This window comes from Seriola aureovittata, chromosome 17 (genome assembly GCF_021018895.1).
Source record: "Seriola aureovittata isolate HTS-2021-v1 ecotype China chromosome 17, ASM2101889v1, whole genome shotgun sequence".
NCBI lineage: Eukaryota > Metazoa > Chordata > Actinopteri > Carangiformes > Carangidae > Seriola > Seriola aureovittata.
The window spans coordinates 19,396,946-19,422,874 of record NC_079380.1 but is presented as its reverse complement, the minus strand read 5'-3'; the positions used below and the strand labels follow the sequence as shown (position 1 = coordinate 19,422,874).

General features: G+C 40.4%; 1 protein-coding gene across 4 annotated transcripts in view; it reads left to right on the top strand.

The window, feature by feature from the left end:
- The window catches only part of hdac5 (histone deacetylase 5), a 52,499-nt gene that overhangs the window by 3,163 nt on the left and 23,407 nt on the right, over nt 1-25,929 (top strand). For 3 of the 4 annotated variants that reach the window (XM_056401233.1, XM_056401232.1, XM_056401234.1), the window contains exons 2-7: nt 6,408-6,550; nt 20,924-21,013; nt 22,922-23,181; nt 23,319-23,463; nt 23,584-23,689; nt 24,837-24,970. In XM_056401233.1, the coding sequence (XP_056257208.1) occupies nt 6,529-6,550; nt 20,924-21,013; nt 22,922-23,181; nt 23,319-23,463; nt 23,584-23,689; nt 24,837-24,970 (757 nt within the window). In that variant the 5' untranslated portion in view covers nt 6,408-6,528. Of the gene's footprint in view, nt 1-6,407; nt 6,551-11,491; nt 13,276-20,923; nt 21,014-22,921; nt 23,182-23,318; nt 23,464-23,583; nt 23,690-24,836; nt 24,971-25,929 lie in introns of those variants that run through there. The other variant, XM_056401231.1, reaches the window with a different exon arrangement.

The following is a 25,929-nucleotide window of genomic DNA, read 5'->3' as shown; positions in this document are numbered from 1 at the left end:
TATATTCTCCTTCCAAAGGCTGTTACTTCTGGCAAGCTGAGATCAAGATCAGTTTTATTTGTCCATTTGAGAGAGTGTTTCTGAATTGCTCAGTGGTGGAAAGTGTGGGTTTATAGTGACTGAAAGCCTATTTATATTTTTGTGCACTAGCATGGAGATGTTTGGATGTTTTTTGTAGACTTTGGTTGCTGTTGGTGTTTTTTTATCCTCAGCTCTTTACAACAGGCTGTGAATCTTGTTTATGGCAAACTTAATATTCCTTTTTCCTGGAGGTTCACACGGATTCAAAATGATGACATGTTGATTTATTTTGAAGTCGGTACTTCGAGACCATCTCTCTCATCGCAGAATATGAACCTGTTCTTTGCTATTATTAACAGCAATGTTAAGAATCCATCCCTGCCGCTCTCAGACTCGGTCTGAGATCTTTTATTTAGTGTTTCAGTGCAGTAGTCTGACACATAGTACAGGTGCTATCAGTAAGTGTGTTTATATATATCTGTGTTTATGTGCATTTTCAATTGGCACCATAAAAAAGTTGAAATGCACGAAATTTGACAAAGTCCAAATATCTCAGAAAGGTTTGACTGGACTGATGTAGAAGAGAGTTGGTGTATCAATAAAAACAAAACGCTGCAGAATTAGCAAATAAATCATGGCAGACATGAATAATGTGACTTAAACCTCCACTGAAGAGAGAGAAGTGCCATATTTCCATCATGTTTTCTACATCCTTTTCCACCCTCTGAGGTTTTGATTGGCACTCTTTTCATTACATAATCTCCTTGTGTCCTCTTCTTCTGCAGTGATTAAATGACACGCCACTGAAGAATTAGCGCCACCAGCTGTTTATCTCGATAGGCCCATCTCCTGATTTTAAATTTTTTTTTTTCTGCAATATGAATCCAGATGTAAAGACATCTCTTTTCTTGATATAAGGTTTTGCATGTTTGCAGATGTTCAGTTACAGAACATGTTGATTTCAGTAGGTGAGACTTAATGACTGATTCATTTTAAAAGCTGCAATGAATCACAGCAAACGGGTCAAGATGATCTCATACTTCTTATAGCTGTTTGTTCACAGCATTCTGGCTCTCCTCACCCTGTAATCCTTTAATTCTCCTTTGTCCTTCCATCTTCAAATTTATATTTAAATTTCCTTCCTCCTCCTCTCCTCTCCTTCCTTCCTTCCTTCCTTCCTTCCTTCCTTTCAGTGCACGAAGATACCCATTTGATTTGCCTCAGACTGCTGAAGCTTCATATTAGCTTTGGCTAAACTTGAATGCATTCGTAAAAGATTAGGAATTTTGTCTCTCCAGTTAAAGTAAGGGATTAGTTCACGGCCAGTATGGACAGGAGGAATGATTACAGCCACTAATAACTCTTAAAACAAAAAAAATGGTATGAGAATATTGTACCTGTAACTTCAATATTTCTGCCTAAATAAATCAGTACAGGAAGTGGCTGCATGATTCATTTTAGGTCCCATACTTTTTGTCTTTGTGTTATTTAAAGCAGCTATAATCAGTATCTGTATAATTATAATCCGTCAAATGAAAATGTGAAAACAGCAATTAACCTACAGTTGTTTTCATCTAAAAAAAAAAAAACAGATACTAAAAGCCAGGTACTACCCTCAGGAGTTGATATAGAACAAAAACAAAGCTAAAAGAGAGTGAATATTGGACTTTCATATATTGGGTGGACAGAAACTGGACTCCAAATGAATGATGATGTTGCTCTGTAACTGCTTTATGTGTAAAGTGTTTGCTAACATGATCACCATATCAATTTAAAAGAACACAATAATTTTCAGAGCCCTGACGAAATAAAGTTAGACAGTAATTTACAAAAAATGAGGCAAAGACCATCACGTGAGTCCGTGACCCCTTGTGGGTGTCCCAGTCACTGCCTGTGATTTATCCTCCTGATTGACAAGGGAACCTGATGAAGCAACACACATTGCTCGCTCCCACTTGAAGAAAATGCTTTACTTATATGAAGCTGATCAGGATCTGCCCTTTCTCATTTTGAAATTCAATTTACTCTAATTTTAAAACTTGCAAAAGCAGTACATGCTCACATTTGAGAAGCTATTGGAGAAACCAGATGATTTGTCATACTTGCTTGAAAAACGACTTAAACGATTAATTGATTATCAAAATAGTAACAGGTTAATTTGCTGATTAAATGAATAATCAATGCAGCTGTCCAGTAAATTTTTATTATATACAAATACATTTTATTGTACACAATTTTAAAGTCAACTCTTAGAGGACAGCTATTATGTATGTGCATGTATTTCTTGGAATATATGTTTGTCTCCTTTCTCCTTCAGTCTGAGAAAGGACTGATTTTGTGTGTGTGTATGTGTGCGCGTGTGTGTGCGTGCATGCGTGTGTGTGTTTGTGTTTCTGTTTATGTGACGGACAAGTTCGATCGAGCAAGAAAAAAGAGACTATAAACAAATATTGTAGGAGAGTTTCTATGACTGACTTCACATCGCTCTCTCACTTGCTCACACTTGCTGTTTGTTTAGGGAAGAGGTGCTCAGGTGAACCGTTACCACGGCAGCCAGCTCCCTGGTTGCCAGGCAGCACTTCCTGCTCCTCTCCAGAATGGGAGGGCCCAGGTATTTTAGGAAATGATGGTGTGAAGAGGAGGAGGAGGAGGCGGCAAAGAGAGAGAAAGAGAGATTTTTATTTCTTGATGCTTTGGAAACATTGAGACACATGACTGAGGTGGTAGCTTGTTCTGTTTTGTATTCAAAGATGCTTTCTCTTTCTTTGGGCGGGTTTATGTGCGTGTCATTAAGCTAATACAGTAGCTGGCCTGCTAGTTAGTCTTATGGCTCAAGTTCGAACATATTTGAAGTGATACAGAAAACAACACATTATTTTTGTTGTTTCGTACTTTATTAACTGTACAACCCATTTCCTGCAACAATACCAATGGACTGTATATTCTTGCATATTAAATCTTGCTCTCTTATTGGTGATGGCATTTTTACAACTTGACCTTGGTCCTTCATCCTTTGTTTCTTTGCCAACAAAGGATCAAAATGGGTGGATCCTTCACTTTTCAAAAAGAGACAAAAGTGGACTCCGCGAATAAAACAGTGGCTGAGGATAAATAGGAAATTCTTCGTAGACCAGACTGTCCTATTTTGGTTCGGCATCCGCGGGCTTCAGGGGCCACGTCTTTGTAGACCTCGTCCCTCTGTGGATGTGGCACCTGAATTGAGACCCAGCTAATGGCTGATCTCAGGGCGTGCACAGCTGTTCTGTTGGGTATTTGATTCAGAAAATATGAGTGTTACCCTCAATATGTCAGTTTTGCAATACCTATAAATACATATTTACTCTCTCCAAAGTAACAAAACAACAGAAAAACAAAAGTAAAACATTTTCAGGCTAGACATGAGTTTACATTAGTCTTGTGACACATATGAAATTACATGTAAGTAATGTTTTATGAAAATATGGAGAGTAATGGGTTAAAGTAGCAATAGAAAACTTGTATGGTATTAATGTTGGCGCCACTTTTGTAAAGAAGAATATAGTACATTTCACCACTGCCCATTTTTATAAAGGTCACAACCAGGAAATGTGTTATTTTTATAGATTATCAGTGGTAGTTTTAGCAACATGGCTGCCGCTCTAGGCCTAGCTGCTGTCCAAAGCATGAAACAACTGTAAGAATCCCAATTTTAACTTGAAACCCCATTCCCGGTGCCATGATAAAGGCAGATTAAAACACCTGGTTGTATTAATAAGTGGGCCGGTTTTGTTACTTACTGATCTTGTAGAAATAATGCCAACTGAATCTTGCGTTCCCTTTCGAACCCTCTCAAGTCCCGGAGCTCTCTCCATAGTCGGACCGGCCACATGCAACAAAAGAAAAGAAATCTACACTTTCTCTCTTTTGTGGACAAAACTCTACATTTTGGTCAGAAATGATTGAAATCAGTATTTTACCCTCCTCTGTAGTATTTCAGCCTGTCAATGCACTTTTCTATACAACCAGGACACTGATTGTGACTTGAGGGTGTAAACCTGAATGAGGACCTTACAGAGTTTTGTGCCCTCTGCTGGTTATACTGGTGTACCCAAATTAAGTTCAAACTATGTGATTGCTCACAGTGAGACTTTTCCAATGAGTGGTAATGACTCATGAGTGTATTGTTGTTGATTTACTGGCCTGTGAAATGAAGAGTCTGTGCTGCCTGTTGTTAAGACCACAGGAATGGAGTTGGGATGTGAAGCGATTTTGATGCAAGTTTCCTGTTTCTACGGCTGTTGAGTGATAAAAAAAAAAATGCTCCATTTGGAAGTAAATGTGAAATGTCTGATTAGTGTATTGTGTGCAAAGAGCAATTAGTAATGGCAGTCTGGTGAGTATATAGTTAGATTACCTGTGAGGATGCAGAAAAACTCTTTGGCACACTTGGCTCTTCAAATGGTGAAAATGGAGAGGCTGCCTAGACTGAAGCTTTGTTGTGCTGCAGAATTTTTAGGGAAGGTTTAATGTGTCACATGACTCATTGTTTTAGGGGTGTTATTTACTTTCTAATTAAAAAGTTTGTTTAGTAAAGATTTTATTGTATTATGATTATTGTTGGAGCTTTAAAATGTCACTATGGCCTGGTGAAATGAACAGGGAGACTTATAGTATTTCAATTCTTCTTAGTATCCATAGTATCCATAGAGCTACAGTGCCAGGGCTTGGCACGCCTACCTCCCCGCCTTTGCCTGCCACTTGGCTTCCACTGCACCTGACTACCAATGTCTCTCCCTGTAGGTGGGGAGTCTACAGGTTGGCAGCTCTATGTGATTTCCTTGGACTGTACCCGACCAGGCCCCATGGGTCAAGGCCCGGCCACCAGACACTTGCTGCTCACCTCTTTTTCAGTATGTGAGCTGTAATTAGGCTGCCACTAAAAACTGCAGTGTTTCCGCCTCCGCAGCGAATAAAAGGTGATTATACATCTTGGTTTTTAGTCACTTAATGTTGAAAAGTAAACCTAATGAGATTAGATAAGGGATTCAAAAGGATTCACATTCAGTTTGTGGAGCTGATTCTGGATTTGAGTTGGATAGAATGCTGTTGAACTCCCTGTTACCTCGAGTGCACAAACATCGAGAATATAACCCTGCTAATCATCCACAAATGCTTGTATGGAGGTAATTTACTGGCTCACTCATGACACACAGACACCCACACACACACAAAGCCCCTATAATATTCATTCAAGATAGTTACTCAGGATGTCGGAGTGTGTGGCGTTTCTCTGTGTATTCTGTCCCCCTCTCGCTGATACTCGATTGCACATGAAGTACACTTTGCCAATATAAGACCAGTTGGTGGCGCCAGAGGACCAGGCAGCCACATTATGCAATAGGGTACAGCTTGTTTCGTTGATGTAGTTCCTGATGGTTCAGGACACAACATACAGATTCACAACATATAATTTTTTGACAAATGAATATCAACATGAGCTTCTGTAACTCTGCTGGTCCAAATTCACTAATGTGTGTGCCCTCAGATACAGTCCTGCAACAACTGGTTTTATAAATCTGTTTTTAAAAAAATAAGGTAAAACTGGCCGATTGTCGAACCTAATTGCCAACTCCTACCTTTGAATATATAAGTTAATTGTGTAAATATTTGTGTGAAAGAAATCCAGAAATTAAGTGCTTCAGCTCCAGCACCCTTGATGGTCAGCATATAATATCAGTATGGGTATATAGGTGTAAGTACTAAATACAATATACATGAACTGCACTTTCATGGGTTTCCAGTGAGCCACCTAATTTTTAAATAGTGAAAATGTCTGTATTTAAGCTATTCTGACATTGTAGAAATATGTTTTCTATGCATGTGCAGCACATACATGGTACACACATGGTTTGAATATGAGGCTCATAATTAAATAGTAGACAAGTGTATATTGGGTAGATGCAGGAAAGTGAAAATCTATTGTAAGAATGCTAAATTAGAAATGTAAGTAACTGTAAATTAATTTGTAATTAAGTTGGACTCATCAATAGAAGGCTGGTCATTGATTAAGCACCTCCATAATTTCATTGCACAAGATGGCAAAACAACGATATACACTAAGGAGAAGGCACCAGGTAACTTTTAGTGGAAAGAGAAGGACAGAGCTGCTAACATCAGTATAAATTCTGACACAGTGTAGTAGCATCCCATAAATCCAAAGCTTGACAGACGTGTGGTGCCAAGTTATGCTTGTTAAACTACGATTGGACAATTTTGCTGTGTGGAGCAGGGGTTTAGAGAATAGTATAAGTGTAAGGAAGGAAATAGAATTAAAATAAAAGAAAGAAAATATAAAAAGGTGAATACTAAGTGCTAAAAAAATATAATATAATTTTTCTCTTTTGCAGAAAAACCAACATTGTCTGTCCATCGTCTGTCCTCCAACACATGGCTGACACAGACGACCCACTTTAACGCACACATACACACAGTGGAAGGATTGGGGAGAGACATCCAGATTCAACCTTCATGAATTCACCACACACCTCAGGTGAGTCTCAATTTGTCTCTCTATCTCAAACAGCTGATGTGGTGTAACTGGAGTGAGACGCGTGTTCTCTTGGTTTATACTGGTGCTACAAACACAGCAGAGTCTTCTGTAGTTTTCTGTCTTTATGGTGTATGCAACTACATCATTTATGTCATAATATGAATGATTGTCTGTACCAAATCTCATAGTTGTTGAGATGTTTCAGTCTGGACCAAAGTGGAGGACTGACCAACTCTGCCTGCTAGATGCTACTAGAATAGAAACAGAAAATAGAAGCAGAAAATGTTTTAATTAATATTTTTTCCATCATTTAGCTCTATAGGTCTATAGAGTTTTAAATTCTAAACTTTTCCTTTTAATCTTATTCTCCATTCTAAGGAAAGTATGTACTCACAGCTAACTAATTGAATTTATTATTTAAAAAATTTAGTCATGCATGAGTGGTCATCAGTTTTTGCTCACTCACAATTTTGTTGTTGTACCACAAGAATTTTGTCATTTATAAAATGTGACACACTGGATTGCGACATTAGGGGCAGTCCATGACGTGGACTAATTTCTTTTCTGACATTTCTGTAATTTTCATGGCACTTAAGCTAAATTTCACTCTCAGAATTCAGACACTGGAGGGATTTCTGACACAACTGTTGGTGTAATAATGTTGGCATGCTGATGGCTTTAACTTTGGAACCAATGGAGCTGTTTGTCTGTTGTTGAGGATGCAATGAGAGTTATATATACCTTATATCTGTAATTGCTGATTTTTTTTGACTACTTGCAGGCAGCAGAAAATAAGTTGTGAACACAACATTGACATATCATCACCTTCTAACACATCCAGCAGTTGCAGAGCAACATTAACATTTGTTTAGACTCGTATTTCTGGCCAATTGGTGAATATAAGTCAAATATTCACTCTCTTTTAGCTCTCTTTTCCAACATGTAATGTATGCATTATGTACTGTACTGTGTGTGTGTGTGTGTGTGTGTGTGTGTTTGTGTGTGTGTGTTTGTGTGTGTGTGTGTGTGTGTGTGTGTGTGTGTGTGTGTGTGTGTGTGTGTGTGTAGACAATCAATGGATGGCACATTAATTAATTGGGTAACATGATACCTTTAAGGCCACCTCAGGTATATTTTTGACAACTTCGTCTCAGACCGAGTGTTTGAATGACTGCCTGTAATTTGGTTGTCATGGATACAGATATAGTACATGATACACACACACACACACACACACACACACACAACACACACACACACACTTACACACATACACACGCACACACAGACACACAGACAGCAGTGTGACTCCAGGGTTTGATGCGCCTCAAATAGAAACGCAGAGATGAGTCATCCACTGAGCTACTGCAGTACACACACACACACACACACACACACACACACACACACACACACACACACGCACATACACACACACACACTCACACACACACACCTTTAGCAGATGCAGATGTGTTTAGTATGTGAGACCATTAAGATGTTGCCTGGCCAGTCCCATGACGCTTGGCCAGTTTTCAGTATTTACATTTTTTCCCTTCTATCTATTTAGTCTTTGTGCTTGTGAGTCACACTGAGGCAGCACTAAATCTGCTTGAGGACACACAGAGCTGGTTACACAGGAGGGGAGGTGAGGATGATGAGGGTGATGTAGGTGATGAAGAGGAGGTGGGATGAAAGGTGATGATAAAATGATTCAATGAAATGTTATCATTCCTGGAAAGGAAACTGTCATAGCGGCAGCAACAAAAAGCTGATGGATACAGAGGAGTCCAAATCGTCCACCTTATAAAATGAATTAGATTTGTCCTGAGTTGATCCACTGGAGCCATTCAAGACATTTTTTAATGCATTACCATCAGTTACATGAAGCCTGATTCATTCTGAGCCTTAGTTTTTTTTGTTATCCATGCTTGCTGGGTTTGCCAGCAGTCGGAGACATCCTTTACACTCTGTTAAAACACTGGAACCTATTCTGTACAGCTACACTTAGGACTGAGCTGCTGAATGGAATAAACAACTTCTATAAATAGCAGCCAGCAGTTTCAATTAATAATATCCACACTGACACGAAAGTGAGCAGTGCAGCTTTTGGTAAAAAAAAAATTACCTTTCTGTGATTCTCCATGACATTTCCCAGGTGAAATACACCTCTAAAATGCTGCTGTTGGATGAGAGCTGCCTCTGAAGAGTCAGAAAATGACACATGGTTATACTGAGGGTTACGTGTTGTGCCGGAAACAAGATAAGTTTTGCAGAAAATTTGAAAAAGAAAAACAAAGTAATGCAGGTTTCACCGTTATGTGAATATTAGAACTTGCAGGCATCAAGATGAACAGCTAATAGTGCTAAGTCTCCAGTTGGTTGCCATTTGCAGTATTTTCTTTTTTAGAATTTCTGAGGTTTCTCCTCCATTTTTTTTTTAATGCACAAATTGTGTGCTGAAGCTCACGTACAGTCAGTACTTGGAGTTTTGTCATCACCATGAGCGGAAACTGGTTTTTATATCTTAGGGTTGATTAAACTAACAAGATATAACATATTAATCACTGAGCTTTAGAGGTTGTGGTAGGCGGAGTTTGTTACCGTCTGATGGAACTAAGCTATATGTTTCCCTCTGTCCCCAGTCATTATGCTAATCCAAGCTAGGAAGCGCTGCATCGTATCGTATCGTATCATGTCGTGTTGTGTCGATTGTATCGTATAATATTCCATAAAAAATAAAAAAAAAACACAAGTTGCCATCCCGCATGTTCGGGTTGTGTGATATGACAGAATCTGCTGTGAGACGATATAGATGTTTGATGTAAAATCAGCCATTTGAAAAGAGCAAGCTTCCACTTCAGTATCTGTCATTGCAGTGTTGCCAATTAATGAGTTGTGACCAATTTCTGAATGAATGTGATGGAGTAACTTTATTCTCATTTCACTAGTTGAAGCAAACACAGATACTCCATTTAGTTATTTTTATTTATGAATGATTTATTAGTTGAATTTCCTTTTTTAAATTTGCTATATGACATTACATAAACATTTTGGTACCAAACAAATTTGAGAGCTGAATTCTGGTTTCAGCAAACTCAAAAGAGAGCAGACCTTCAGTGTCATCTCTTATGACTGAGAGCTGAATGAAGGAATGCTCACTCGCATTAGTATTCTTCTTTAATATTCTTAGATATTCTTCTTAATGAAAAAAGGCTTTTGCTAGTTTTTAGTATGGATTTTGTTCAGGCGAAGTTCTTGTATAGATGCACGCGAAGAGACAAGAGTTACTGTTTAGGTTTGATTTCCTCTAGTAATTAAATAAACTGATATGTCACGTGATATGACATGTCATGATATTGCCTTATTGCAGAAATATCAGTACCAATGTATATGTCAGCCAATAAGCAAAGAGAAAGTGTTGTAAAGAAAAATCAAACTAGAGATAATTTAGAAACAGTGTCACCATTTCATAGTTTGTCCATCAGAGAACACTGAACTAAAATGTTCTTGTCAATATGAAGCTTAGTCTTAACTAAAGTAGAAAAAAAATATGAGTGATCTGCATCAAGATTTTTTCTTTAAGTTATATATTTAGTTTAAAAAAATGCTATCGCTTAATATATCAGTATCTGTTCCCTCCCAGATATTGGCCACAAAAATCCATTATTGATCGAGCTACAAAATTAATAAGACTTGCAACCCTGTGAGCGTGCACAAAGCAAAGCATTGTTTTAAGATAAATGCCAACTTCAGCATGATGGGTTGAAAATAATCGATTCTCCGATTCAAATCGATCTTCATTTGAATAACTGATATCAATTCATAAATCCTGAGATCGATCCTTTAATATATCTATCTTTTATGTTTCTCCCGTGGATGTGTGAAGCTGTAATCCCGTTAGTCTCGTGCGATGAGATCTGGTCACGTGCTACAATAACAGATGTGGCTCCGGTGAAGGCACTGGTATAAAGGTAGAAGTGTGATTGCATTTCGGATTTAAAAACTATGAAGACAGCGAAGAGCTGGACAAAAGTAAAGTTATATGCAAGATGTGCAAGAAGAAGCCGATACAAGAAGAAACTGTGTGTCCCTGTTGGTACACGCTGTCGCCGTTGCACCAGTGTACGTTAGCAACGCACATTACTGACCTACCTATTATTTCTTGAGCTGTGTTTTCTAAACTGTTGGTCACGTTAAATTAAAAAGTGCATTAGTGTAACTGCTTACATTAATACTCCGTTAGCAATGTTAATAATTGTGAATACTTTAAAAAAATACACCAGGTTCTAGGTACAATTTCCAGCATTGATTCTCTGATAATCTCACTCATATCCGAGCGAAATTGGTATTGTGACTGAAATATCTCTGAGTCGATATCCAATCGAATCAATTCAGGAAATCAGTGGCAATACCCAGCCCTACTCACAGTCTTAGTTTAGCATGTAAGCATGTTAACATTAGCATACTAGCAGTGAACACAAAGTGCAGCTGAGGCTGATGGGAATGTCATTAGTTTTGCAGGTAGTGTTGGACTAATATAACATTTGATGTGATGATGTCGTGAGGCGGAAACTTCACCGGGGACCATGAATGTCGATCTGGTAAAACCGCCCACGCTGTTTGACTGACAGGTGATCTCTGGTGAAGTGCAATACAGAAACATGACAGCGCTGAAAGCCTCCCCCTCCCCCTCCCCCTTCCCCCTCCCCCCTACACCTCCGCCACCCCACCCAAGAGCTGTAGGCTTACTGCTCTTGCTCTCCCTCTCGCTCTGTCTATTTTTATCTGTGGCTCCTCCTCCTCCCTGGCAGGCTATTTTCAGCTCTAGTCCCTCCATTAACCCCCCATCTCCTGCCTTAGTAAATGCTTCTCTTTTCTTCTCTTCTCTTCTCTTTTAATCTTTAAAGAAAGCAGCCAATGTCACATCAGTAGCATGCAGGGGAAAAAAAAAAAAAAGGTGAATGGAGGGATGGTCGTGGAGGGAGTGTCCACACTCCTTCTCTTTCATTGCTGATGTTGTGACGCTTACTAAAATTAAATGAGCTGTTGTTGACTTTCTCTTCATCCGTCTAACTTCCTTTCCACCCAGTGATCTACTTTCAGTCTCTCTCGCTCGCTCACCCTCCTCCCTCTGTCTCCTCTCTCTCTCTCTCTCTCTCTCTCTCTCTCTCTCGGCATTCATTCAGCAGCTCAAACAGCGTCACAGACACACGCCCGCACACACACACAGACACACACACAGAGACACACACAAACCTGCCAGTGACTCTGAGACAGTGAATATTAGCTTTCTGACCAGCAGCTGTTTCTGGTTGCCCGTCTCGTCCTCTTTGTGTGTTTTCAAGCAAAGGGATAGGAGGACAACGTGTGATCCCTGTGCTGTTCATTTTTCTTGGAGGAAGGATTCGAACGCGCTGCTCGTCTTCTCCAGCTCAGCCTTCCTCTCCTCACATTTCCTCTTTTTTTTTTTTTTTTTTTCTTTATAATACTGCTCTCTCCCTCTCCCTCCTTCCTTCCATTTCCCTCTCACTGTCATTCTCTCAGCTCTTCGTTCTAATTTTGGAAGCATGGAACCTCGGGGAACGCTCTCCCAAAGCTATTTACGTCCTTGCCTCTCCTCCTCCTCCTCCTCCTCCTCCTCCTCTTCCTCCTCCTCCTCTCCTCTCCTCTCCCTCTCGTCGGCCAGGAGGAGAACAGCATGAGGATCCTTTGATGCACCAAGAGCAGGGGAATTCGGCTTCTCCTCATCTCTGTATTTTTGTTGTGCTGTGAGCTGTGGGAAGCAGCGAAGAGGCTGCAGCGGCTCCCGCTCTTGAACCGATCCCTTCCATCACATCTCAGCTTATGGAAACGCACAATTTTTCCTGGCGAGCAACCAGATTTCATTGATTCCCTCCCGGGTCCTGGTCTCATAGTTGGCGGTCGGTAAAGGATTTCCACGCACCAGCAGAGGAAACAAACTTTTTTTTCTTCCATCTGCAGCGGCGACTGGTACAACCTTAAACATACCAGCCACTGTCACTGTCTCAGGAGCTGGCAAAGTGTTTTGCATGGATTGGGACTCCAGGTGATGTAGACAATATTAACTGATCAGGAAGTCATATTTCAGGTCATCACTGTGGAAAACCTGCACTTCGTACATTTCATCTTCCAGTTTTGATCCATTCCTCAAACCTTGCAGAAGAGGCTGATTTCTGAAACCTGTAGCTGAGGCTGCAACATTAGAAAAGAGGATGCTGTCTCAGTGACAGTAACTGGTCATCACAGCAAAACACTGAAGAGCCAGAAAAAATCTAACTGAAGACCGGAGCCTGACCCGGCTAGACTTCACAATACAAACTCAAAGCAGGATTTTTTTTTTGACGGAATTCATGGTAATTTTTCTATCAATTTTACAATAAAGGAAGTTTTCAATTTAACCAGTGATTCATTTTTTTGAAAGCACACTTCAATGTTTGTTCCTTCGTCCGTCCTTGACAACTTAAACTAAGCCATGACGGTGTCTAATAAGAGGAACTGACTGTTTTTTTTTGTGACAAAAGAGAACGCTGCCTCTTGTCTTGGCATGCTGTTGCGTCCCACAGTGTCAGGATTGTGCGCCATGTTGCAGACCATCTATGAGACTGAGTCCTGTTTTTCCTCTGCTAGCACAGACAGCCACCACCAGCCTCTGGAGCTCCTGAGTGGCAACAGGGGCTCCAGCACTGCCATGCCCACCACTGGTGAGTCATATCTGGGAAAGAGGCGTGTGTGCGTGCGTGCGTGTGTGTTTTGTTGATAGAGCATTAGATAGACAGTAGGTTGAAGTCAGAGGTTTTCAAACACAGCGTGCAGTGGGAAGATACTGTTTGAGGTGAAGCGGACAGGTGCATGATGGTGTTCTCAATACAACAGGAAGTTAGTTATTGTAGTTTAGTGCACTGATTTGGCCCCTGCGCATGGTCAACGGTTGCAGCAGCAGCAGCAGCAGTGGTGGTAACACACACAGCTCATTGAGGCAGTTAGAGCACTTTAAAACCCTCAGCACCCAATTGCCGCATTTTCCGTCAGAGTAATAACTGAGTGACTGAGTAATAACTCGAACATCAGACTCATGTTTTTATATTCAGTTTGACACTTACTTTATCTGTTCATAACAATTAAATGTCTTTACAAATCACAGTAAATAAGATGCTCTTTGTAGCTCCAGAACGAGAAAAAGGGTGAAAATGCTCCGGATGCTGCTCCACAAATCACACTCTCTTTTCTTACAAAGTTGTGCAGCTGCAGACTGCTCCTCGTCAGTTTAGGTGGGATGAAAAACATTTATTTTGGAACCTTTTGAACCATTTCTGAACATTCAAGTGCTCTAAATACTCTCCTTGGGCAAGGGGAAGTTGATTGGTTTAGTAATTAATCTAATGCTCACACAGAGACTGCTAAAAGATATTAGTGTCTGCTGTGGAGGTTGAGGTGCAGTGTGGTCTGCTGGACAATGTGGTTGCCAAAGTGAGGTGAGCAGGGTTTGGACTGTGGCTCCATGCCACCCCTCGATGCCAGGAGGTCGTTAGCTGGTACAGTTAGGACGCACATTCACTCTAATCTTCTTTTCGCAATTGCAGTGTTGGCTCATTGGCAAACCCAGGTCAGTGTATATGTGTGTTTGTGTGCGCGTGTGTGTGTGTGTGTGTGTGTGTGTGTGTGTGTGTGTGTGTGTGTGTGTGTGTGTGTGTGTGTATTCAATCTTCACAGGCTCACATAGACTTCAGTGTATTGATAATAGCTGTAGCTCATGTTTTCTTAGATTAGCTTTGCTTTTTACTAATATTGTTCCATAAAACTGGTTTTGCATTTTATATGACGATGTGTGTTTGAATACAGTTGCGTATTTAAAAAGATAATAAATAATAAATAGTAAAACACTTTTCTTAACAAAGTTACAAATGCTTCACAGAAAAATAAAACCAGATAAAAGAGAAGGCCAAAGAGCCTGAGCACAGTAGAAGTGAAGAGAGTGAAATTAATAAGAGCAAGTAACAAGAGTATAACAGCATAAATAAAAGCATACATCGAATATTATGCACACACATCTGACAATAGCTGAGGAGAGGCAATGGAATATGTAACAACAATAATCTAAATAAAACACAAAGGCTTTCGTGGAGAGATACATTTTAAGAAAAGACTTTAAAAAAAAAGTTAATGTGTTAGAGCGTCTGATTTCAGTCGGGAGAAAGAGCCGCTTTAGCCGCTAAATGCTCCACTGTATTCGCCAGCTAGTCGCTAACTAGGGGTGGGCGATCTGGCCAAAAGATCACATTACAGAAGTTCGTATCTTTCCGTTGCTTTGACGCTTCTTTTGGATTTTTGCACAGTAATTTATTTTATGACGTGCTCTATGTAAGTTCATTCGATGCCCCGGCTCATCCCTCTTTGTTTCCCTCGCCCGGTGGACGGACTGTAACTCCATCGACTTGGACTGCAGCTTGTGACGGTGGTTCTTGTTCTGCTCTGGTGGAGAACTGCTACATGTGCAGCTAGCCCAAAGTCACTGAGGCTGCAGAGCAGAACAAGGACTGCTGTGTCCAGCTGCAGTTAGCTGGCTAGCTGTTTAACAGTGAACGATCACTAACTTTTTCTGTCTGTTGTTTGGTGCTGGCCATGTTGCTTGTAGTTTGTTTAGCTGCCAGTTGCTGCTTGAAATTAGGTTAATGGGTGATGAGACTGAACCAAAACATTAAAGCTACAGGTTGTAAAACCAAAACAAAGCTAAAAGACACTAGAGGGCACCACACAGCTGAGGGGTACACATCGCCACTCCGACCATTGTTATATAATATTGGTCAGCACATACAATAGTGCGTACGCGCTGTGTGATGTATTGAATCAGATCTTGTCAAAGACATTCAGCTTGGTGCAACACACAACAGACAGTATCGGTGGATGACCTACAGTCTGCCAGCCCATAATACTTCTGACCCACCCCTCAGTCTCTATAGCAACGCTCCAAATGTGACTCTTCTCTCTCTAAGCTTCTAATTTGTCTAAAGTACACACAGCCATTATACTATTTTTACCTCACTCTCTGTGTTGCTCTGTCTTTTTTTTCCCCCCCTCTCTCTCTCTCTCCCTCTCCTGATTTTTTTTTTAGAGTGTTTTGCAGGGTTGACGTCATAGTGCCTATTTTCTTTTAGCAACGCGGAATGAACAAGACAGGGAGAGAAAGAACAGAAAAGAGGAATATTGGTTTCCAGAAATACCTCCCAGCAGCAGCAGCAGCAGCAGCAGCAGCAGCAATTTAAAACAGGAGTAACAGAAACAGAGAAAAGTCATTCAACCTGGATTATTAACAGCAAAAAAAATGTTGGCCAGCTCTTCATGTAGCATGTTTGATTCTCAGGATATAAGCTGGATCACTGCATCTTTAAAGATTCCTGTGAAAAGCTGCTGTAGGAAATTCCCAGTTGGTGGACCGTAGTAATGAACTGGTTCACTCCAGTGGTCCAGTACCAAAAGACAAAGTCTTTACCTCATTAGTAGAAGATTCTCTAGTAACTGAAACTGTCATCATCAATCATTTATTCATCACATCATTTAAAGTCGAGCAGTTCTGGATCATTTCTGTTTTGTCCGCGCTGATTACTTTAACAAGAGGTACAGTCAGTCTTTGGATGATGAGTGAAGTGGTTTAAATGGGCTGACTGTTGTTGTTTTTTGTTGTTTTAAAGTTGTTTCTTACGATTCCTCCATTTATAGTTGGATATCTGATGTAATGACCTCAAATATAAGGTGACCTCACTTTTCCAAACCTAATTTCCAGAAAAGAATTTGTCTTATATATGTGCTCATTCAGTGTCTTAAAATGTGAGGGAAAACCCTGGATATATTTTAATATGAAATAATACTTTTGTCACAGGTTAGACTGAATTTTATCCAGTTAGAGTTCTTGTGCAGACAAAATTAAATACTGTTAGAGTACTGTTTGGAGGTTTAAGTTATGTTAAATATAAAAAAAGGGTTTTATAGAACGACCTTTTTATATTCCTCATCTAGTAACATATGGTAAGCATTTTAATTTGTCCAATACTTTGGTTAATGACCAAATAAACCTGAAAAATTAATGAAATTACTTTCAAACTCAGCTGCACTTTATGTTTAGTGCAAATTAATAAATCCTAAAAAAAACATTTTATAGACCAAATGATCGAGACGAAGATTTGCAGATGAATTGGCAATAAAAACTAATAGTTGTAGCCTTATAAAAGTGTTTAATTTTGGTGCCAGTATAAGGAGGAATGCTTTATTAAGCACTATCATGAGTCCAGCTGGACCTGACCGATGCACACATGGACTCAAACGTCATTCATTCAAAATCTTAACAAAATCACTTTTCGCCAAATCTGTGATGAAGTCTCCTGTGTTGTATTAGCATGGTGCATATTAGCACTAAGGTGTAATCACCGTTCTGTGTTCATTTCTACCAGGATTTTCTGACTGAACAAACATTGTCATTCATTCTTTTTACTGTCTCTGTCCCGGTGCATGAATAACTGTGTGTAACTGTGAGCTGTATTCAGTTAGAGACTAATATGATTGACTGAAAGGTTGCCTCATCCCCGCCTCCTCGTGTGTGTGTGTGAGTGTGTGTATGTGTGTGTATGTGTGTGTTTACCAGACTATAAATGTCTTCAGTTTGACGTCAGACCCTGGCTGCTGTGGAATGCTGCTCTGTTGCCAAACGGACTGTTGTACACACACTCACAGACCAGTCTCTCACATACACACACACACACGCACACTGAGGCAGTGTGTGTGTTCAAGTGGAAAGGGAGACACGTGCGTCACAGTGAAATGCCAGAATATTTGTTTAGGTAATTTAGATGTGAGTGACTGTACACACACACACACACACACACACATACACACACATACACACACATACAAATACACACACGCGCACACACACACACACACACATACACATACACACACACACAGCTCTCAGTTTTTTGGTTTTTACCAACTTTTTTTGCAGCAGCCACAAACCAGAAAATCTGAAACTGGACTGCTTCTTTGTCAATGTGTGTGTGTGTGTGTGTGTGTGTGCGTGTGTGCATGTGTATGTGTTTTTGTACGTGTGTGTATAAGGGGAAAATAAACTTAAACTTTTGTCAGGAATAAAATCTGAGCTTGCGCCCCTTACACTCACTGTACATACAGAACATGTTCAGAGGTCAAAGGTAAAGAAATGATGAAGTCTGTCCTCGTCTAACTGGTCACAAGCACAGGGTTGATCATCTTGGCCTTATTGTCGCTGTTTGTTTAGCTTTGATTAGCTTTGAACCCACGTGGGACGCCAAAGGAAAAAGGGCGTGCCAAAGAGTGGGAGGTGACCAATCAGAACACCTTCGTATAGAAAGGTCAAAGGTCAGACTACTCAGTAGGTATGTCCTAATTGAATTTCCTCCCTGGCCAGCAGACAGGAAACATCCTGACGTCCCAACATGCTGCAGGGTGTGGAGCCTTCCAGGATGTAGCCTGATTCACTAGTGTAATCACCCATGACCAGGAGTGCGTACTCGCCACAGGCCCATGGCAGGTCAGGGTCACTGCCTTGCTCAAGGGCACATTGGTACAGTAGATACTGATGGTGATAAGATACTAAAACCTCCCTCTCTCTCTATCTATATATATATTTCCCTACTTACATCTTTCTCTCTTTCTCTGTCTTTGTATTTGTGTGTTAACCTTTCGGCTCGTGACTTGTTGAGTTTCTGTGCAATCAAGAAAGCCTGAAGAAATAGTCCAAATGACATTATACAAAGTCTCTTTGACTCACTCACACACATACATACAAACACATGCACGTAGACACACACACACATATCCAGTGATCAGTCTAAGCTGATTGGAGCAGCTAAGCTGATTGGGGCTTCCGATCTGAGTGCTGCTGAGTCTTAGCATTGTAGCTTATACATGAATACTGTAAAAACCTAAACTGCCACACACAGAAAGTGTGTTTCCATTCACCTGTTTTTATGCACAATTTTCGATTCGCACATAAAAAGCACACAGTAAGTGAGAATGCAGGAAATTAGAGAGAGACATTAAGACAAAATGCTACAAAGTGCAATGGAAACAGACTTATCCTATAAATCATGATGAACTTTTCAGCAGACAGAAACATCAGATTTGTGTGAAAAGAAAAAGAGAGAGGAACCTTCCTCAAATTATACATGAAACAAACATAAATGTCATCACCATGACCATCATTTGCTTGAATCTTTTAATGATGTCATCTTGTGGCACCTCTTCTTCTGCAGTAGCTAAATGGTGAACGTGACATACAGTACATGCATGAAAGTTGTGTGCTAAATTTGCATGGAAAACTTATTTATAGAGAGTGTGTGATACAAAAATGATCCATGTCTCAAAATGAAAACATCTGCACTGTGAATGCTGTCATACTGACACAAAGTACAGTCATGCTTAAAGTTCATTGTCGTCAATAGTCAGTGTAAGCAGAATTGTGTGAATGCCATATTCATACTGTTGCATAAAATGTATGAGTGTTGAAGTAATTCTCAGAATTTATTATATGTTACTAATCTGTTCTCACTTTGAGAAACCACTGATAAAGGCTATATCTGATTATGTCACAGACATAAAACCTAAATATATATGTATTTTTAAACCAAATTAGGAATGAATTTGGAGACTGTGGAGGCCACATGTGTAATATAAAGTCATGGCACAAACACAAGTGTGTACCGGGCATTATGGTTTTGCAATAGTTTTCTTTCTTGGAAGTTGACTTCATGTCTTATCAGTCACTGTAAACACCAATTTCCACAGATAATCCTTGTGCCATGTCAGTAGCTCTTACTCATCTGTTTTCCAACGCAAGGCTACGTAAAAGGATGATTGTGCGTCGTGTCCTTTTTTTTTTTTTTTTTTTTGGACGGCCACTGCACCCTCCTACCTCCTTCCTATACCTCCTAACTGCTGCTGCAGCTGTGTTTGGACCTGCTGGTGCTCATGTCTCTGAGTGGTTTCTTACTTATTCTGACATTTCAAAGCTTAGAAAGCGCTCAGGTTATTTTTATAAACCTTGTTCATGCAATTAGCCTTAATTGGAAATCACAGTTGCAATCAGATTTGTTGCAGTGGTCAGAGGCAAACTGGCTTTAGTGATATTGCACAGGGGTTTTTACAGCGCTGCAGTCTAAAGTTGGCGGGGCGCGGCTCTTGTAGCGACCTGCAGCAGGCGTATTTGTTTGTGTCTGCGTTTTGTTGTTTTAAAGTTGTTTGCTGCAATTGTTTTGCTGTCTTCTGTGTGCACATGCTCGACTTAGTGTCTGGTGTTTTTATAGTGTTCTGTGTTTAATTATATTGTTGCACTTGTGTTGTTTTTATCTGTTTTTTTAATCTGTAGCCCTGACTGCAAATCAAGTTTACAACGTGGGATAATAAAATAAAACGTGTCTGAAAAATGTCTGAAATGTCTGAATGATGCAACTTGAAACTAGGAGTTGATACAAACTTAGGAAGTAATAGATTTATGAATAGCTGGTATAACCCATTCCGCGTGACCACACAATGCCAATCATTCGCAGCAATAATTTTCAACTGAAGAGTGAAGCTTTTATTCTACTGACAGATTTGAAAATATGATGAATCTTTCACTTGATGAGTTCCCATATCTTTCATTTGAACAGGTGAAATATCAGCTAATGCCACTCTGTTGCCTGAAGCAAGAAATCAATATTAATTTGTCATAGTATTTGGTCCAAGTGGTTGCCACAAATCCAAAGCAGTGCATTGCCACTGATCTAGGGGATGGGACTGACATATTTAGTTTTAATATTTCCTACATTAAACTAATTTCTATAAAGCAAGAGTGCACTTTCTTTTAATTTCCTTTCTTCTTCATGATTATTATTTTTTTCAGTTTCCACATACTGATATAAATAACAGCAGGTTTCTCTGATAACTATGTATGTATGTATATATATAGTGTGTATATATATATATATATGGCACATTTTAACATATTCTGCAGTGTCCTTTAGCCTTGCCACACCGAATATAGGCTAAGCTAATGCCAAGGTAATACTAGGGTAATTCTAAGTCATCGCTACCTAGCGCTAGGCTAAAGCTAGGCTAATGCTAGACTTGAGGCTATTTTTAGGCGACGAGACACTGTGTTCCTCACTTTTTTACAACACTATCACAGCTCATCTGAATAAAAGGGGAACTGCCTCTCTCTCTCTGTGTGTGTGTGTGTGTATGAAATGAATTATGTAATAGTCTGCTGTATCCCTGACAACATTTTCCAGACTCATCAATCACTCATTTCCCTCTCTATCTCTCTGTTTCTCTGTCCTGCAGTAGTGGAGGTGAAGAGCAGCTTCCCATCGGGCATGCAGAGCCCAGTAGGAGCAGCGAGCGAGCACAGAGGAGGAGGAGGTGGAGAAGGTGGTGAGTAGGGAGTCCTCTAAGAGTCCTTGAGGGGGAGGTCCAGGTCTCCAAAAGGGGGTTCGAATAAATGGGTCAAATGCTTCCTAAAAGTGGATCAGTGGCATGTGGAAGAGGTTTAGAGTCCTTGGGTGGGTTCAGGTGTTACTTAAAAGAGTTCTTCAAAGAATGCACAACACCAATCAAAGCTTTTTGAACTCATTGAACACATAATTAGTCCTCCAGTCAACTTCCGTTCTGTGCAGCAGATACAAGGGTCCTGCAGGAGGCACCAGTCAGAGTCTTCAAGGAGAAGTCTGTTTATAGTCTGTTTACAGATGTTGGGGAGTGCTGCTTATGTGAAAAAGTGTATAAAGCCTTTTGTGGCTCCACAGGGAGCTGCATGAAGTCTGATAAAGTGGTGTCAGATGAGTCAGTGTTGGTTGGGACAAAGATCTACAAATTTGAAAGAGAAAATATCTGTGGGTGTGGAGTTAAAAAGAACTGAGCTTACCAGATCTCTGTAGCCTGCTCCTCATCTCTGCTTGAGGCTAGCAGCTCCAGGCTACACTAGCTGCTACTAGCATAACACACCCCAAACTCAGAGTGAACTGTTGGCGGTCAAGTTGCACTGTGGGTAATATAGACACCAGGTTTTGAAAAAGAAGAATGAATAAAATAAAAAGATATCTCTGGTACTCCTGCATAAATTTTGACAATTTATTTATTTATTTTGCTTTTATGCTAAGTACTGTTTTAAGCTGAATTTATGCTCGATACAAAGAGTCAATGGGAGGCCCACTGTAGATACCCACATAGGTTTAGGGTTGTAGTTCAGTTTCAGATTTACCCACTGATAGCACCTTGGCATTACTAGATGGATGATCACTTGCATATGGTGGCTAATGTTACCTAATGTTATCAAACTTAAGATAGCTATTATGGGGTCACTGAGTCGACTTGCTGTCTCTGTGACTGTACTTGTGCTACAGTTGCACAGCATTTTAGCAGTTATCATTTTATTGTAATTATTTTGTCACTTGTTTCTACAGCAGCTTCTGTTCAGAAAATATAACAGAGTCTCAGTTGAAGTTGTTTTTATGGTTCTCTTACATGGTTCTTCAGCTACTGAAGAGGTCAAGGGATGTCAAGGCGTCAAGGTGTTACAACCAAAGTGCTTGAAAGCCTGTTCCGCACACCTTTCTGTTGTTAAAGTCCAAACTGGGTCCAACAAATTTTGTAGTTTTCCTGACAATCGAGCAAGCAAGCGCACTTGTTCGAAGTTCAGTCAGGCTCTTGTTCTGTTCGTCACACTTTTTGTGTGTACAACCCAGAGCATCAAGGCCTATGAAGAAGTGAGTGCCATAATCCTAATTTTAAACTATTATTGCCTGACACATTGTAGTCTAGTCCAGGCATATCCTGGTCTTTAGGGCTGCTCTGAGGTGTGATGGAGGTCCTTTCTGAGGATTTCGGTGGTCTTTGAGAAGTTCAAGACAAGTGGACAAGCAGGCAGATACAGGCAAAAGGTAACTAAATGAAGCTAGAGGGCACATAGGAAAAAACACAGGAACATATATAAAGAGTATATTTAAATACTGGCTGAGGTGATGAGGAAACTGGGAACAGGCATGTGAGTGGGCAGGGAAGCTCAGGTGATAATGGAAAACAGGTGAGCAGATAGATATGGGGACAGGGAAAAGCCGGGGAATGGACGGATGGAGAATGGCAGGTGTGAGGAGACAAAGGGAAGAACATGGCCTGGGAGAAGTGAGCAGGGGCAAACAAAAGAATGTACTAAACAAAAAGGACATGATTTACATCAGTCAGAAATTCAAAATACAGAACATTCAGCAGACTGACAGAAAGATGCACAAATACAACAAAATCAGCAATTGAGTCAGGACCTCTTGTCCGGTGGTGCTTTTCCAGGTGGGGGTCCAGGAGAAGGCCCAGGAGGAGGAGGTGGAGGAGGAAGCCCTGTGGACCTGCGGACAGAACCCAGGGTGGGGTCTCTGTCTGGGGGTGCGGCGGCGGTGGACACGACCCTGAGAGAGCAGCAGCTCCAGCAGGAACTGGTGCTTCTCAAACAGCAGCAGGAGCTCCAGAAACAGCTGCTGTTTGCAGAGTTCCAGAAAAAACACGAAGTGCTAACAAGACAACATGAAGTCCAGCTGCAGGAGCACCTGAAGGTAGATAGCCAGGTTAGGGTTAACCTACAGTATGAGCCACTCGACAGCAACCTTTAAAACTGACTTTCATCTCTAATTCGTTGGTGAGTTAATCATGAGTCATCCAGTAAAATGTGTGTGTTGTGTGTGTGTTTAAGCAACAACAGGAGCTGCTGGCAGCAAAGCGGCAGCAGGAGCTAGAACAGAAGAGGAAACTGGAGCAACAAAGACATGAAGAGCAGGAGAAACAGAGGCTGGAGCAACAACTGCTGCTGCTGAGGAACAAGGAGAAAGGCAAAGAGAGTAGGTTACACCACTGCTACTGATATCACCAGCCTGCTATCCACACGTTTGCTCTTTGTCTGCAAGCAAGTGTGTAGTGTTTTGCTGATTGTTGTCTTGCGTGTGTGTGTGTTTTGGCAGGTGCCATTGCCAGTACTGAGGTTAAGCTGAAGCTCCAGGAGTTCCTTCTCAGTAAGAAAGAGCCAGGTCCTGGTGGACTGAACCATTCCTTCTCCCCAAAGTGCTGGTGAGGATTCTGAGAGCTCCACCTACCTGTCTCTGGACAGATCAGTCACATCACTGTAACATTACATTTTCAGTCAGTCTCAAACTAAATTCCTCAACTTTATTCTGGGAATTGTGTCTTTGTTATCCTAATGTAAACGTAGGCTGCATTCCCAGTCATTTTGCTGGTGAATGTAAGTTGTTCTGTCCAACTTATTTCTAAGTCCGCAGAATGCACCAGCTGGGCAAAAAAAGTAGGTCTTAACCCTTACAGAGTGCTGCAGGAATGAGTCCTAAAACCCAGAAATTAGTTGGCATTTTAGCACTTCCAATTCCCTCATCCTGAAGTCCAGGGGTTTTTCTGTTGTCTGTCCGTCCCATTCTTGTGGATGCAATATCTCAGTAATGCCTTTGCACAACTACTTCAAATTTGGCACAAACATGCGCATGGACTCGAGGATAAACTGATTTGATTTTGGTGGTCAAAGGTCAAAGGTCACAGTGACTTCACAAAACACAGAACGCAACACTTAACAAAAAGTCGAATACAAACAAACAATTTCAGTGACCAAATGTAACAACACCAGTTTGTTCAATCACTTGGGACAAAATCACATTGCTGAATATGAAGAGTGGATGGCTCAAACAGAGTGAGAGACTGATGGGCACCAAAATAATTGTTATTTAATCAAGGTAAAAGTTTGAAGTAATCGTGAAAGTTGTCAAGGAGATTCTTCTCTCAATCTATTAAGAAATATTTTTAATTCATTCTAAATACATGGATGAAACTGAGAATATGCAGCACACCATCGTATCGCCTCTGTCTGAATGACAGGCAGGCATCACATTAAGAGATACATGAATGTAAAGTAAAGGGCCCTGAAAAGGGCTATGGATGGGATGATGTCATACCAGTCCCAACAACAGCTAGAAAAATGTCACTGATCTGAAACATAAAAAAATGTCAGGTTTTGGTGTCAGTCCTCAAGAATATTTTTCCCTAAATCCATCTTTCAACAATGTTCAGTTGTAATACATGACTAAATGAAGCAGAGGTTTACTAAGCGGGTTGCCAGAAAACGTTTAGTGCAGCACTTAATCACTTAATATTGTGAAACTGTTTTACCAGCCAGCTAATTGGCTTTCTCCTTGTGTTTGTGTGTCTGCAGGGGAGCCCAGCACACCTCTCTGGAGCAGAGCTCTCCTCCGCAGAGTAACACACCAGGAACTCCTCCCTCCTACAAACTGCCCCCACTGCTGGGGAACTATGAGAGCAAAGATGATTTCCCACTCCGCAAGACAGGTAGGAGACACAGACTGAGGCACAGACACACACAAAGACAGAGGGAGGATGTTTGTGTGTGTAAGATTGTCACTTGTCATAGTTTGATGAAAGACAATGCGGGGGTAGAGTGTGGACGGTGGTGTGTTTATATATATATATATATATATATATTTGTGTGTTTGTGTGTGTGTGTGTGTACCTGCTTTGATGACTCAGTCTGACTCACCAGTAAGGAGGTAGCCCAAACCTAGTGATAAAACACACATACACTGTTCCAGACGTACCTGAAACTATGTGAAAGCATTTTATCTGATCATGTGAGGTCAGAGGTCAGGATGTGGACCTGGTTCTGTCCCCACAGAAATATTCACAACAGTATGTTTTCATGATGTTTCACATCAACTTTCTGTTGCACATTTTCAGTTTGCAGATGAAAAAAATTGAGAGACTGGAAATTAATTAATTTCTTGTAAAGTTGACTTTTTAATGTTTCAAGTTGGTTTGTCTTAAAACAGTAACTGAGCATGATGTGTCTTAAACATGTGCCTGATGGCTACAATCATGATATTGGGAAAAAGACTATTTCCCATGTAGAATAAATGGAAATAAAGAAACAGCATTTTTCTTGTGTTGCAGTTTAGAGCTAGTTAGCCCTAGCCTTTATGAAAAGGAAAATGTTAGTTAATTGCTTTATTTAGTTATTTTGTTAATACGTTTGTCATTTTTCGCCAACAAAACCCTCCATTTTGCAGCTTATCTTGCACACTTGTTCATGCTCCTGTTTTTAAACAGTATATTTTTAAAACATCAGGATGAGGAATGTCAAGGCTTTTAAGATGAGTAATTAACACTCTGGTAATGATGACTGTACTGTACTGAACTTTCCCTAATCCAATAAGGAGCAGGACAGAATCGCTAACGTTAACCAAAACTCTGATAGCATCTGGAACTTGCATCCACACAGCTACACATTGAAT